General features: G+C 44.9%; 1 protein-coding gene across 2 annotated transcripts in view; it reads right to left on the reverse strand.

Moving 5' to 3' along the window:
• ST3GAL1 (ST3 beta-galactoside alpha-2,3-sialyltransferase 1) overlaps positions 1-16071 on the reverse strand; it is a 71619-nt gene that overhangs the window by 21543 nt on the left and 34005 nt on the right. For both annotated transcript variants that reach the window (XM_080610258.1, XM_080610257.1), the window contains one exon: positions 1107-1923. In XM_080610258.1, coding sequence (XP_080466384.1) covers positions 1107-1418 — 312 coding nt within the window. In that variant the 5' untranslated portion in view covers positions 1419-1923. The remainder of the gene's footprint in view (positions 1-1106; positions 1924-16071) is intronic.

A 16071-nucleotide genomic window follows, 5' to 3' on the forward strand; every position in this document is an offset into this window, starting at 1 on the left:
TTAGCAGCTCAGCAGCGCAGGCCATAAGGAATGAATTTAATCAATGTCTTGTTTCAAGAGGAAATAAAAGGGGCTTTGATTAGGCAAAACGTCGGGATACACCTTCTTCCCTTGTGTGCCTTTTGAAGAAGGTATCCACTAGCTGTCATGATACTCATTGGACCACCCTGCTCAAGGATAAGCTAGAGCTGCTCCTTCCCAGTGACCCGTGGCTACCCTGCAATAAACAGGGACATCTTCAACTAGATCAGGTTGCCCAGAACCACATCCAGCCTGGCCTTGAATGGCTCCAGGGATGGGGCATTCATCACCTCTCTCGGTAACTTGTGCCAGTATTTTACCAACCTCACTGTAAAGAATTTCTTCCTCACATCCAGCCTGAATCTTAGTTCTTTCAGTTTAAAAACTAAAAGAACTCTCTTTTAGTTTAAAACCATCACCCCTCGTCCTATCACAACAGGCCCTGCTAAAAAGTCTCTCCCCATCTTTCTTACAAGCCCATTTTATGTACTGAAAGGCTGCAATAAGGTGTCCCCAGAGCCTTCTCTTCCCCAGGCTGAATAATCCCAACTCTCAGCTTTTACTCATAGAAGAGGTGCTCCATCCTTCTGATCATGTTTGTGGCTCTCCTCTGGACCCTCTCCAACAGGTCCACGTCTTTACTATCCTGAGGACTCCAGCTGGATGTGGTACTCCACATCTTATGATAGGGAGAGCCCCAACAGAATTACACACTTCATGAGCTTGCTTTGCTACCTCGATGGATGGCAAAAGCCCTTTTTACCATCTGAAGACACACAGGGTGGCTTACAAAGTCCGGTCTTTCCAAGGGAAGGGAGAAAAAGGCAATATTAACATTTGCAAATTCTGGATTCACCGCCTAACTCTGCCAAGGACTTTTCTGTCTTTGAGCAAGTGAACATGTTTAGCCTACAAGCTAAACAGCAGCACAAACACCCACATTCTTCCACCTCTGCTTCCTTGTCAGCTTGAGATGGCAAAAGCTTTTGGCAGGAACCAGCTCTCACGATCTGCTCAGCATTGCTCGAAGCCTGACACCACAACCATCGCACAAACACCGGGCTGCATCCACACCTCCCACTTACCAGCCACCACCTGTAGCTGTCTTCTGGGATCAAGGCATTTTGTGAGGTCAGGAAAGGTTGCATAGTTGAATTAAATCTCTGATCGAACCAGAGGGAATGTCCCAGCTCTGAGATGCACGTGCGACAGCTGCAGGGTCTCTTGGGGTACTTGAAGAGCTTCTGGACTTGCTCTGAAAACTGCATGATGAGATGCCTCGGGTCCCACGTGTTGGTGGTCACCTGGTGTGTGTAGTTCAGCAGAAACGATGTTACCGTGATGAGCAGAAAGGCGAAGGTAAACACTTTCACGTTCTTCCTCCTTACGACGACCATCTTTCCCACTCAGGTTCTGCTGTCAAGCACAATGTAGGGTCCAGCGTAAGGCAAAAAGGAAAGGATGCTGCAGGCACCTGCTGGTTACCACCCCAGGCTTAGGCTGAACATACACACTCCATCCGTATGGGAAGAAGCTACATTTCTCCCAAAATAGGCTTCAAAAAGGCAAAGCTGGGTATTTCCTTTCACCTCCTCACAGTGATTCCAAGTCTCTTCCACTGCTGATAGTTCCTCCTTATAAACGTTCAACAAAGATGGACCCTTGTCCTTCCACGTTCCAGAAGATTTAGAGGAGAGCAATATCAGCATTAGAATTTAGGTTTTCTGTGTGGGAGCAAGCCATAAATTAAAGCAAGCAGACTGCAGAAAGACAAGGGTGGTTATTTATTTTGTATCTCAGAAGTTAGCTCACGAAGGATGGGATCAGATCATCCAGGGATGTACATTCCAGCAGGAAGACGCGCTTTGATGTCCATATAAGCCATGGAGAGCAGTTTGCAGCCTGGAGACACACACAGAAAAAAAAGACAGAAAAACTATTGTCAGAATATTTTATTTTGCATTCCTCCCAACTTAATTCCTCTGCTTTTCTCTGCCCATCCCAAAACTTGCCATCAGCCCAGAGAGCCCTTGACACAGCAGCACCGGCTGTGATTTCTGCTGCGGTATTTGCATATTGAGAAGTTTCAGGGTGATCTTTCCAAAAGGGCAGAGAATAGACCTGTGGACACTGAGTCCCTTTTTATTGAACGAGCCTCGTCGCTCTGGCTGTATCTGAATTACAGTTTGAGCAATGACTCACCTCCTCCCCTTACACTGACCTTAAGAGCCGCAAGATACGCAGCAAAGTATTCATAACTCAAAGCAGCTGAACAAAAAGCACTCGTCAAAGAAGGAGGAGCAGGACTGGGAGGAAGAAGAATTCGTTCCTCTCTCTTCCTCCCCACAACCAGCTTAATTTCTTAAGCAATGGGGCTGAACTCGTGATTCAAAGAAACCTTGTATGTGCTGGGAGGGACAGGGGAAATCAAAGTATAAATGGCCTTTGTTTCACATGGATTATTGCTATTTTTCCTGCCACGGAAGGGTAGGTGAGGGCAGCCGGTGATCGTAGAGAGTTCCCATGGGATCCTGAGCCAGGCAGAGAGGCAGGAAGATGCTTTGCCTCAATGACTCAGGGGACACAGAGGGACCCGGAGCTGCTCTCTGCTCCCCCCTTGGTGTCCCCTGCCTGGCAGCAGTGATTTAAACGAGTTTTTAAAGTCAAAAAGTGGATTACTTCCTCCCACGATGCCATTGTTTTGTGGGAAGAAAAACATGCTGTGGTTTTTCAAAGTTCGGATGTTTGCAAAAAGCCCCCAAAGTGCCATTGGTTAAACAACACTCTTCTGGTTAAAAAAAAAAAAGAAGGAAAGCATCACAGAAGCATCTGTGTCAGAACACATGTAGTTTATGAACAAGCAAAAAGCCCAGCACCAGTCTCCTTCACTGCACAGCTGCAGGCTTCAGACCAGCAAACAAACAGCAAAACTATAACTGTGTTTGTTAAAACCCATCATTCCAACCCATTCTGTGCGCCACATTGATGCAGGACCCAAATCCAATGCTTATGCAGACATGGAGAAGTGCATCTGGTGGCAACGGCTCTGGGCTGGGTACAACATCCCTAGCTTTGCTGCTGGCTTTTCTCCTGAGGATCTGCAAGGCCAAATGGGGTTTGTCAGGGTGTCCTGGAAACAGCACAGGCCTGGTTTGTAGAAGCAGCATGTAAATATTTACTGAGTCCCATAAAACCAAATCCAAAGGCAGGAGCCTCAGACAATGGTCTTAAGCCTTTGCTCTACTTCATGTTTCCCATCCGCAGCACGTGATGGGTAGTGTGTGCTGTTCAATTAGCGGCTGTTTGCCAAATGCCTTGAGATTTCTTTTAAGTCTGGCCCCTACAAATGCATTTACAGGAGCTCAAGGTCTGACAAGTGGGTCCGGCTGGACAACAAAAGGCTTTATTAACCCTGGCTGCTTGGGATCACCTGCACCAGCGAATTAAACAGCACCAGGGAACAATCCTGTCCTCACTTTAGCTTTTCAGAAGGAAGTTTTGGGGCTAACCAGAAAGCTTCCAACCTGCTTAATTTGGGAATCACAACCCAAAAGGTGGTGGGGATGCTGTTACTGTGTCTTGGAGAGGTAGAAAGGGAGCTTAAGAGCACAGTCCCCATGCACGGCCCTGTCCACTCCAGCTGGAGAGCAGCCCCAAACACATTTGTTTTACTAATCTAGACGTTGTTGTTACTCTAAACAAACCCACAGCCTCCAACCCTACCAAAACAATGCCAAATGCAAGGAGCAGATTGATTCTCCCTTTATGGAGCAGATAATTCAAGAGCTGTGATGCTGGCAGGTGGAACCCCTACTGCTGTTAATGCTGGCTAAGTCAGTATTTGTAAACACAGCTCCTGCTCTTCTGTTATTAAGTGGAGGAGAGAGAGGGGATTGTCCAGCCTTTCCTGGAAAAGCCTATAAAATGGAGCATTGTTCATTAAAACAACAGTTCTGGCTTCCGAAACAAACACTTATCTCACCATTTGTTTGTACTGGTTATCTTTTTGCAACTGAACTAAGGTTAAACTTATTTAGAATTGGGAAAAAAACCAACCAACCAAAGCAAACTCCAAACAAACCCATGTTTATTCAGCAGACTGCAGTGTCTCCAAACTCCTAATCATCCTGCCCTTTATAGCACGTGATGGGAAGGTGAGAAACCAGAACAACTCCCAAGGCCCTTTTCTAGTGTGGAAATAAACACCGGATACTCTATTTTAGTGCTTGCTGCTTACAGTTTCCTATGAATGCCCGTGTTTCCTATGGATACTCATGATAGAAAAAAAGAATACATATATATATAACCTGACAGAAAGGTTCTGGGGACTATAAATGTGATTTAGGGCCTGAAGAGAAGGAAGGCTGAAATGAATGGAAAATGCTTTCATCAAGTTCACTGTGATTTGGATCAGGACCATTCTTTTCCCTCCTTAAAACACACACTGGATCCAACCCAGACATCAGTACTTGCACTCGCCCCAGCATCTCGCACTGCATCTCAGACCATCCCTGTGTCTCCCTCTGCTCACATATATACATAAATCTTCACAAAAGGGATTCCATAGGATTCGCCAATGGGGAGTGGGAAGGGCAGGGATGATGACAAAGCAGCAGCTGGTGTAGGAAACCAGGCAGGGCTGCCGACTCTAACTGCCAAGAAACTTTCACCTCCTGATACTATTTACGATAGTTAATTTAAGTCATTATACATGAGCAGTGTGATACGAACCAGGGTCCTCATCAACACACCTCCGCGTGACCTTGGCATTGGTACAGCTCTGAACAGGCTATTTTGGCCTCACACCCAGAAAGTATTTCTGGGGACCTCACATACGGAGACTTAAATTACGTGCCCAGCTCTCATCCCAGCTATGGTCCCCTGAAAGTTAAACAGAGTTAAAGTACAGTGTGCAGCGGCTCTGTGCCTCCAGCCTAGGCAAGCAGCAGATTAAGCTACCTTAAGTGATTGTGTGCTTAAGGTGTTATTTGTGGTCTGGATTTCCCCTGCTACCTTCCCACCTCTCCTCCTTCCTACATATACCCTTGTCTCCATGTCCGACACCCCTGTACACTACAGGATAACTAACTTATGTCAGGGTTAATAATAATAAACATAATAATTAATAATAATAAACATAATTTATGTTGCCGGTGGCATGCAGTGCAGGGAAAATGTGAAATGGCAGTGACCCAGGCAAGAGCAGAGAGGGGCAGGTTCAGAAGATGGAGCACGTTCCTCCAGTATCTGTCCTGAGCATAAGAGTGGGTCCAGTGTGATTAAAGGGAAGCAGAGCTTAATCTTTTATATTATAAAATATACCAGGATCAACCCACTGGGTTCTCACATTTTAGAAAGAAGGAACAGAAAGAGCTTTTTTTTTTTTTTCTTTTTCTTTTTTTTTCCTTTTTTTTTCTCCAGGGTAGATCTTTATTTTTGTTGTGAACTCACAATCTGAAGAATGTCCCTGGTCCCTTGCCAATTTGGCAATTAACAGACAAGAATAAAACCCCATCAGTTCAATGGACTAACATAAAGCAATCCTTAACACCTTCAGGAAATATCTTTTGACAAATCCACCTACAAATGCAGTGAATTCTCACCGCACTTGTTCTGTTATGTGATAAAAGCAAAGCTGATCTGCACACCCACAAAGGAGCACAGAAAGACAACGGCAGGAGGGGCAGCCTAAATAATACCCTGTCCCAAAGGCTCGAAGGCCCATCCCAGGAGCCATCAGCCCATCAAAGTCTGCATCAGCCCAAAGGAGCACAATGGCACAAACATAGCTGGGAACCTGAAATAAGGACTCAGAAGAAATGACATCCTGTCTGGGTCCCTCCCAGGGCCAGTCCAGGACAGCCTCAGCCCCTGTGTCCAGACATGAAGCCCACCTGGATGCACAGCACCAGAGCATGTTTGAGACTGAGGGTAGTTGCTGCCTGCGCAAAAGGGACATGTTATAGGGTACAGGGGAAAAGCATTTGGGGATTGCACAAGATCTGTGTGGTCAGTCACACAATATTAGCAGAATGATTTATTTCTTGATTTTTATTTTTTGAAGAGATAGGTTTTAAATGAAAAAAAAAGATGTGGAAAATAATAATGAAAACAAAGTAAGAAAAGAAATCACTGCACTCCCTCTCATCCCCCCAAGTTGTAAATATCCCTCTACACTAAGGTATAGTTTGACCCCTTTTTGATGCCTACTTTGCCAGCACTACTTCAGGGAGATCTCTGTTAGCTCACATTAGATGCTGACAGTTCAGGATCCAGCTTTTGCCTTCTAGCCAGTAACTCACATTAAATCCCCAGCGTGAAACACACTTCACTAGTTTGAAGTTGCCAGCATTATCCAGACACAGCATGTTGGGCAGAACAGCACAGAGGCAACAGGGAACAGCATCCCTGTACAGAGGTATTTCCAGCTTTCCGTTCACTGCCTGAATAGTCCAGAGGTCTCAAAGTCCTTTAGACAAAAACCCCACATACCAACCCTTCCCTGATGGAAGCTGGGAAGGCTGCAGCTCTCTCATGACTGATGGCGGCCATCACATAACCCTTCTATGATCCACAGTATTTTACAGCTGGAAACAGTATACTGCAAGGAATTGAGATTTGCTGGAATTCAACTTCAAGAAGTGCTGTGCTAAAAGGTCTTGGCAGCAGAACTGTGAGTGCCCATTTTTCAGAAGCACAGCTCAGATCCCGCTCCCCTTGCAAAACCTCCAAAGATGAATTAGTTTCCCAGCTAAGGCACTCACAGCTATGCTGTTATAAAGCCTTTTGGCAACACAAACAGTACAGCCTCAAGCATCCTTCCTGCTGTTTTGTGACTTTCCATCCGCACTCCTCGTAACTACTTGAGCAACCCTCGGTCTGAAAGCCCTGGCCTTGGAGAGGACAGAAGGTTAAATGTTGCTTTACTACATCCACAGAGGCCCAGAGTAGTCTCAGAAGATGTCATCCTGGGGCAGCAAAAAGCCTGTCCCTGCAAAGATACACATAAATTTCCGCCCCAGGTCTGTGCTTAAAGGAACAATGGAGGGGACTGTTTCACTCCAAACCACAGGCTTGTCTGCCCTGCCCTGGCTCATCGCTGCCTGCCTCCCACTGCCCGGAGCTGGCTGACATTTCAGAAACACTTCATTGGTCTGACACCTTGCCAGAGACCTCTGAGCATGAGACTTCTGCTACGTGAGATAGACTGTGCAATTATAAGACAGCCTGGCAACCCGTCAGAGTTAAACATAGGGCAGAAACGTGAATCACACTTAACCAGATGATGCTGGGAGCCCGTGCAAGACCTCTGTTCCACCTCCTCCAGCTCCAGGAGATCAGTCTTACCAAGCATAGAAGGCTGCATGAGGGCTGGACACACAAGAGGATGCAGCCCGTGCCCCAGCACAACCCCTGTGACTTCAGTCTGTTCGTGGTGTGACTTCTCACATGGTCCTGGCACCATGGCACTGGCAGGCAAAGGTTAGCCCCATCCTCAGACACAAAAAGCCACCACAGCATGCAATGTTGGAAAAGCACCAGCTGCCACATGACTTTCCCCTTTTCCATCCATAACTTAATTAAAATGGAACTATGTTTTGTTCCTTGGAGCTAACTGGTTCCTCTCTTCTGCACATCATTAAATGCTCAAAGGGATGACATAGGTGCTGCTGTCCCATGTACCCACAGCCACACAAAAGCAGCCCCAAGTCTCACCAGTCATTTAATCAGGGAGAAAATGATCTGTAACTCTTCTACCCCAACCCTGATCATCTAAATCCGACTGCCACTGTCAGACGGGGTCACAGCACTGAAGTCAGGCAAGACAGTTGGTGCATCAGTCTTTGATTTATTAAAATGCTCACGCCAAGCAAATCCAACTCATCAAGCAAACAAAACCATTCAGGGACATTTAAGCCATGAGAAAAAGTAGCTTTAGACAAATCTGAAGACAGCAACTCCTCCATGTTCCTTGGATTTGTAGCCAGCTATTAGTCTGTGTTTCATCCATCACAGTGAAGAAAAGAAAAACTGGAGGTGGTTTATGGAGCATAAATGCAGGACGTTTTAGGTGCCAGCATCTGAAATGAAATCATTACCTACTTGCATCTTATCAGTGAGCAGGCTTGGGCTGGCCAGGTACACAGGAGTTCTCCTTGGTACTCTAACACAGCCTGCCCTGCCCACATGCGTAACAGGTCCGTGCAGCCAGGGTAAGCAAACAGCATTTTATATAATATGTGTGTAAGATTAACAGAACCTTGGGTGGTGAATTTGCATTCTGTTGCCTCAAAATAAATCTTTGTCTTGGCAGACATTAACACACACGTTGCTGAACGTTCTGGAAGTGAAAACTCCCTCACAGTGCCTGAGGAAAGGGCTTTCTGGCTCAGAAAGGGTCATGAACCTGCCCGTATCCTTGAGTGCTGAGAGCTGCTGTCCCTGCCTCCTTCCACCATGACGAAGATGTTTTGTCCTTCACTGCCTCCTCCTCCCTCCCATACCAAGAGTCAACTCCTGTAAGGGTGTTTGGCCTAGAGCAAATATTGTTTTTATCCTGCCTGTGTTGAGCAACTTGAGCTCTAAATCACATTTTAACCCATCAATGCTATGCAGCTCCACCCCTGCTTTGCAGAGGATGAGTTGGGGAGGGTACCAGTAATACCCTAGGGCCTGTAGTGATAGGACAAGGGTTACTGGTTTTAAATTAAAAGAAGTTACATTCAGACTAGATATAGATAAGAAATTCTTTACTGTGAGGGTGGTGAAACACTGGAACAGGTTGCCCAGACAGGTGGAAGGTGCTCCATCCCTGGAAATATTCACGACCAGGTAGGATGGGACTCTGAGCAAACTTATCTAGTTGAAGATATCCCTGCTTATCACAGTGGGGTTCGGCTAAATGACCTGTAAAGGTCTCTTCCAACGCAAACTATTTATGATCCTTTGATCAGAGGGCTGGAGCACCTCTCCTATGAAGACAGGCTGAGAGAGTTGGGGTTCTTCAGCCTGGAGAAGAGAAGACTCAAGGGTGACCTTATAACAGTCTTCCAATACCTAAAGGAGATCTACAAGAAATCTGGAGAGGGACCTTTTACAAGGGCATGTAGTGACAGGACAAGGGGAAATGGGTTTAATCTGCCAGAGGGGAGATTGAAATGAGGTCTTAGGCAGAAGTTCTTCTCTGTGAGGGTGGTGGGCACAGGTTGCCCAGGGAAGCTGTGGCTGCCCCATCCCTGGCAGTGTTCAAGGCCAGGTTGGACAGGGCTTGGAGCAACCTGGTCTAGTGGAAGGTGTCCCTGCCCATGACAGGGGGTTGGAACTGAATGAGCTTTAAGGTCCCTTCCAATCCAAACCATTCTGTGATTCTATGATTGTATGAATAAAAAATGCTGATGCTGCAAATTCATTCCAGGATCCCAATCAAACTGCCACTTCTTTGATAAATGCTGTGCTCTCTACTACCGTATCTTCATAGAGCTGTTCTTCAGCTTTGAGAAAAGCAAAAGGAGGCTTGGGGTGAAAGACAAGGCTGCAGGGGGGCCCAGCTCCCTCCCCTGGTGGCAGCAGCTATGCAACTATGACATTCACCTATCACTGGGAAACAAACGGATGACTGGCTGTAGAGATAAACTCAGGGTCAAATTCTTTCCAACAGGACCTATAATGTAAATAAGTAACAGTTTATGCAATAACCCTTTGTTACTGCAGCCAGGCTTGGTATCCTGTCAGACTCGTTAAAAAGTCCTGCTGATAATGTACCAAAACGTGCCAGTCTGAACTTCTCCAGGTCATTACGTGCCAAGGGAGTGCCCAGGCACATCTGCAGACCATGAAGCAACCACCCTTTGCAAACTGGTCTGTTGGTGTCTTCTTCATGGGATAAACCGGGGGAGGCCGGTGAAAAGGATGGTGAATTCAAACTTAACGGGCAGCTCCATGCGGACCTGTTTGTGGTCCATTCCTTTGGCTCAACTCTCAGACCAAGCATTTTCAGGACAAAACAGGAGCCGCAGAATGAGAGCATTGTCCATCCAAGCCATGAACAGCAGTGATTACAGCTGAGAGGGTGGAGGCTGCCAGGTTTTACCAGGGATGTGCTGAAAACCAGCAGTAGGAAACTAAGCTGCTGGCAGTAACATCTTCCACAGCCTCTCTTGCCAAGTGATTTTGGAGGTGCGCTACATCTTTGCACACAGTCTATTGTCAAGAAATGGCACCTCTGCTTCTCTGGTGGTACTTCAATTTCATTCATATATTCCAAACCCCCTTCCCCACACACTGTTGTTTTAAATAGCAAATATATTCCTATAAGCTCTTAAAAAGATATTATTTTCCTTCTTCATCCTGTAGTCTGCAATGATGGACAGATACACAGGTTTAACGCGCTGGGCTACTGTGGGAGCTTTTCTGTGGTAGGTCAACATCCATGAATGGGTCGGGATAGGACTTTTTGTGTTGTCTTTATATATAGGCTGGAACACTGAGAGTCTAAAGCTGGGGCAATGAAAACAATAACTACTGCGAAAATCCTAAGCTAAAATGCACTCACTAAAATTCATTCACTCTATCTCTGTGAATAGCTCTACTTTGAAGAGTTGCTTAAAAACATGAAGGAGAAACTGGACACATAAAAACTGCTGTTTGATTCCTGTTGACAACCTTTGATGGCACAGAGTCCACGGTGAACAGAGTGCCTTTGTAATCCCTCGACCTTCCCATGCCCTTAGGTTATCTGTAGGCTGGGATCAAAGCTCTGCTACCCAGTCCTTGGGAAAAAGGAGCTATCAAAGGGGTTTCCAGGCACCTATGTGTGTTTGCACCTAGCTCAGTGTTTAGATGGTTCATGATAGGTCAACTGTAGAGCTGGCAAGGAGATTTTCAAGCACAGTTTACTTTATGGGGTTTTTGTGATCAGAATGTCAAAATTGAATCAGAAGATACAATTATTTTCTACTTTGATTTTCCGTTTCAAGCAACTTTCAAATAAGAAGCATCTCTGACATTTAAATGCAAAATTCTAGTTTTCATTTTGCAAAAAAACCTCCTAGAAAATGGCTATTTATGGTAATTACAAGAAAGCAAGACAATGAGCAGTTCAAACTAAACTACAATTGTAAAGAGCTTTATTTTTCACTCCTGCTAGGAGAAAGGTGAAAAAAAATATCACTTCTTCTTTTAGGTTTTACCTTCATATTGGGCTATGTTTCTTTTAAAGTCTTGCCAATTCTCCAGAGACAATAAGGTAATCCAAATACAGAAAGACAAATAAAGGATGGCAACAGCAGTAGTAGAAATAGATGCAAGCTTGAAGTATTGTAGAAGAGAATTCCTGTGCGTGCATTAGTTTCAGTTTTATAGGATTACAGGTGAGGACACAGGATTATATGAGATTGTAGAACACTCGGAACGAAAGGTGGGAGGTGTTCTGACCCTGGCTGGACACTGGGTACGCACCATAGCTGCTCTGCCACTGCCCTCCTCAACTCAACAAGGGAAAGAAAATACATTGAAAGGCTCATGGGTCAAGATAAGGGCAGGGAGAGATCATTCAGCAATCACCATCATGAGCAAAACAGATGTGACTTGGGGAAATTAGTTTAATTTATTAGAAACCGAATCAGACTGGATAATCAGAAATAAAAACTTAATCCTAAACCACCTTTCCCTTCTTTCTGGGCTTAACTTCTCTCCTGATCTTCTCTACATCCTCCCCTTCAGTGGCACAGGGTAATGGGGGTTGTGGTCAGTTCATCACATATTGTCTCTGCTGCTCCTTCCTCCTCATAGGGAGAACTCCTCACGCTCTTCCCCTGCTCCATCGTGGGTCCTTTCCACAGGCTCAGCCCTTCAGGAACAGGCTGCTCCAGTGTGGGTCCCTTCCATGGGGCACATCCTTCAGGAACAGGCTGCTCCCGTGTGGGTCCCTTCCTCTGGGCACTGCCACTGTTGTTCACTGGCTTGGCCATGGTATGCTGGTTTCAGCTGGGACAGAGTTAATTTTCTTCCTAGTATTTGGCACATTGTTGTGCTTTGAATTTAGGAGCGTAATGTTGGTAACACACCAATGTTTCAGTTGTTGCTGAGCAATGCTTACACTAAGTCAAGGACTTTTCAGCTTTTCATGTCCTGCCAGCAAGGACGATTGAAAGGCACAAGAAGCTGGGAGGGGACACACCAGGACAGTGACCCACACTGGCCAAACACATATCCCACAATATATGCTGCTCTGCTGAACAGTGAAACTGAGGGAGTTGGCTGGGCAGTGGTGGCCCACTGGTTGGGGACTGCTGGGCACTGGTCAGCAAGTGGTAAGTAAATGCATTGCGCATCACTGGTTCTGTATATCCCTTTATCATTATTAGCTTTCCTTCCTTTTCTGTCATATTAAACTGTCTTTAACTCAACCCACAAGTTTTACCTTTATTCTAATTCTCTCCCCTGTGCCAATGGGGGGAAAGCGAGTGAAAGGCTGTTTGGTGTTTAGCTGCCTGCAGGGCTAAATCACACTTGGCTAGTGTGTCTAGTCCATCTTGGAGTTGACTGGCACTGGGCTTATCAGACGTAGGGGAAGCTTCTATCAGCTTCTCACAGAAGCCTTCCCCCAGCTACCAAAATGTTGCCACGCAAACCCAACAGGACGGAACTCAATCACATTGACAGCAGGCACTTTTCTAGGCTATCTATGGGTATGCAGCTCAAAAACATTCACCAATTTCTTGGTTAAAACTGCAGGGAAACATATGATTATCAATACAGTAGTTCACATGGAACTGTGGATTTCTGATGGAACACATGGAACTGTGATTTCTGATATTAGGAGAATGATTAGCACACTGCAGGGACCCTCATGGCATTATAATTCTAAACGCAGAGAAAGATTAGATGATAATGATAATATTGATGGCATTGTCAATAATCCCTAAAATCTCGGGAACATATTTCTGTGCTCATGTGAGCATCTCCGACTCTGCTGGGATTCCTGCCCTGAAGCAATACCAAGCAGCTGTTGGCAATGTGAGGTTGTTAACTGGAGTTCACACTGATGGGCTTCTCATTAAACCAACAGCGTTTCTCTTACAATCGATGACACCGACTGATACGGCTCTGCATTAAACATTTATTCATCAGACAGACTGAATCCACTCTGGAGAAGGTTTAATGACACCACAGGGATTTTCTCCTTCATTTACCTGGGATTTCTGTTTAGCCTTTCTGGTGCTACAAAGGTGTCAAACTGCCCGCAATTAAATTCAAAGGTGTTTTAGCATCTGTGCATAGTCTGGACCCAGCAGCTGGGGCAAGCTATGACAAGGAAAAATAATACTTAGTGTTTTCCATTTATTGTTCACACTTCTGAGAGTTTGGCAGCCACAGTAAGTTTATAATATCAATAATACATTAATAATATATCACAGATACAAGTAACACATTTGATAACTAATATACTGTGTTACAAGCCAGAATTACAAAGCCACAAGGCACCTACTTTGATTGATCACTTATACATCGCTAATAAGAGTACTTGACCTATTTGGATCCAAATGCACTGTGTGCTCTTGCTCCCAGCCCAGGTGTCACCCTGCCTCTGTGTGTACGGTGATGTTCCCATTCCAGCTTTTGTCCTACACCTACAAAGGTGTTGGCAGTCAAGAAAGAAATGAATGATTCAGACTGCCTTTTATCCAGAAGACTATCAGATCTTAGGTTGTCTCTAGTACCCAGAGGACAGAAGTAGCTGCCCAGAGCAGGCACTATGAGTATGGCCCTTTGGCACCCCATCAGTGGGAGTTTTGCTTTAGACTACGTGGTACCCTGGGTGCAGAAAAAACCCACAGCATTTCAGTGAGGAAGGTATTTTGTCTTTTTGTCTGGACTTTCAAAGTGTATTTGGAGAAAAAAAGATTAGCACACATCAGAGTGGCACAGAAAAGTCTTCTCATAATCCTGAATATGAAAATATGTCAAGAGCTGCATGCAAAATGGATTTGCATACATCAGAGCTGCACATACAGCCGTTGGACTGGGAATCCTGAAGTACATTAAAAATGTTAATACTGAGTTATGTGGATGCTGATAACTGAATGCTGGAGAAACACACGCAGACATGCACAAAACTATGGTATATTTTCCACTTGTCTTACTTAGATTGTTCAAACATGAAAAGAGAGACTGCTAAGGTAGCCAGCAATCTTTGAATATTTAAAGGCTTTCTGGTTCAAAGAGAAATTCAAACTATCACTCATCCATACAGGAATAAATACCAGAGGAAGGGTTTCATTTATTTAGTGCTAAAATTTTCAGTTCTAAAAAGTCATCAATACTATCAATCATCGATTTTGTAAAATCAGGAGTTTTAACACAAGCAAGCAGTGATCAATTCGATATTACTTTGGTCCTGCACTCTGCGGTGCTGCCAACCACATCTTACCTAGTATACCAGGCCATAGAAAGCCAGATGCTGGAAACATCAATCTGGATTTACTCTTACGTATGATGAAGAGTGGAACAGCGAAGGTCACTGTTCTTAGGCTCTGATTATCAAACCAAGATGGGAAAGCCCACACTGCTTACTTTTCCCGAACAATAATTCCCAACATCTGCCCAGTTGGTGGTACATTAGAAACTAAGAACTTTTAATCCTGCATCAATGAAAGATTAACACCAGCCCTACATGGGCTGTTTGGTGCTGGTCACAAACCACATCTTCAGCCTTGGGGTCACTATCCTTAAGTGACCATAACAGCACTGTGGCAGCACAAAACCCCACAGAGCAGCAATATCTAAAGCTCAATTCTGTTTTCTGGTTCAAGGTCACCTCTCCCTTTCAACACTGAGAATGGGATCCCACATTTATTGCAATATCCTTTCTCTATCTGAAACATCCCTCCAGTTTTGGTGGGACAGGGAAGCTTTTTCTTTCTGTTGCAAGCTTTTGTGCATACTAGTATTGCAGTGAATGCAGGACAAAGAAAAGTTTCATGATAACTTTGAAAACAGGGCTTACACAAATATCACCACTTACTCTAGCAATAAAGCTCCTGGCAAGTTTTAATGGGCACAGTGTTAAAGGCTAACAGTCCCCACTGACTGCAGGCAGCAGAGCCTTAGGGCTTTGGGGTTTCTTTTAAATGAGCCACCAATTTGTGTCAAAAAGTTTGCTTTGTAAGTGGAAACTCCAGGATTTTTATTTGTGATTTGCCCTTATTAAGTCATTTCACCTTTAATCAAAACCTCTCAAGGATTTGCCAGGAACTGTACACTAAGAAACTCTTTAAAACACACAGTTGCCCTTGGCTTTAAACTGGGTAAGGTGAGTTTGTAATCGCTTTTATTACATCCCTCTTTCCTAAAAAAAAAAACCCCATGAAGTGAATGCTGAAATATAATGACTGCATCCAAAGGGAAGTCATTACAAATACAGCTTAAATATTCCCAGAGGAGAACTGACCTATGACTTCTTATGGAGGAGCTGTTGCGTCAGCTGAAGGGCATCGTTGTTTTTAAGATGCTCTAAAAGGGGAACGTTGAACAGAACATGGTAGTTGTTGTTGCTGGGGTGTTTGTATCCTTAGGAAAAGATGGTGGAAACCAGGGCATCCTGTGCCTCAACAGACTGATGGATCACTCCTAGGTCTTTGTTTAGAAGATCCAAGTTCCCTGTGGCTGGCGTTGCTGCTGCAGAGATGTTTCCAAACTTGCAGCTGAGGTAAATGGTTCTCATTTTACAGCCTCCTGTATTTCTCACTTCTGAATTTCATTGACCCTGCTCTGATTTACGTGCATGGCAGATTTGGTGCATCACTGATTTGTATAAGAAACAGTGAGGGAAGTGTGGGAGAGAGATGGCAACAGGGCTCACAGTGACAGCAAATGGCATACGGAAGGAAAAAGACTTTGCCTGAGATTTGCAAATACATACAGTCATCTCTGTTCACAGAGCTACTGTCTGCCAGAAAGGAAGCCAAGGAGACGAGTGCTGCTAATCTCAGGCAGCCATCCGGTGAGGTGCAGCTCCTGCCTGACACCCGAAACAGAGGTGGTTTGGCT

This window comes from Psittacula echo (assembly GCF_963264785.1).
Source record: "Psittacula echo genome assembly, chromosome: 2".
Classification (NCBI taxonomy): domain Eukaryota; kingdom Metazoa; phylum Chordata; class Aves; order Psittaciformes; family Psittacidae; genus Psittacula; species Psittacula echo.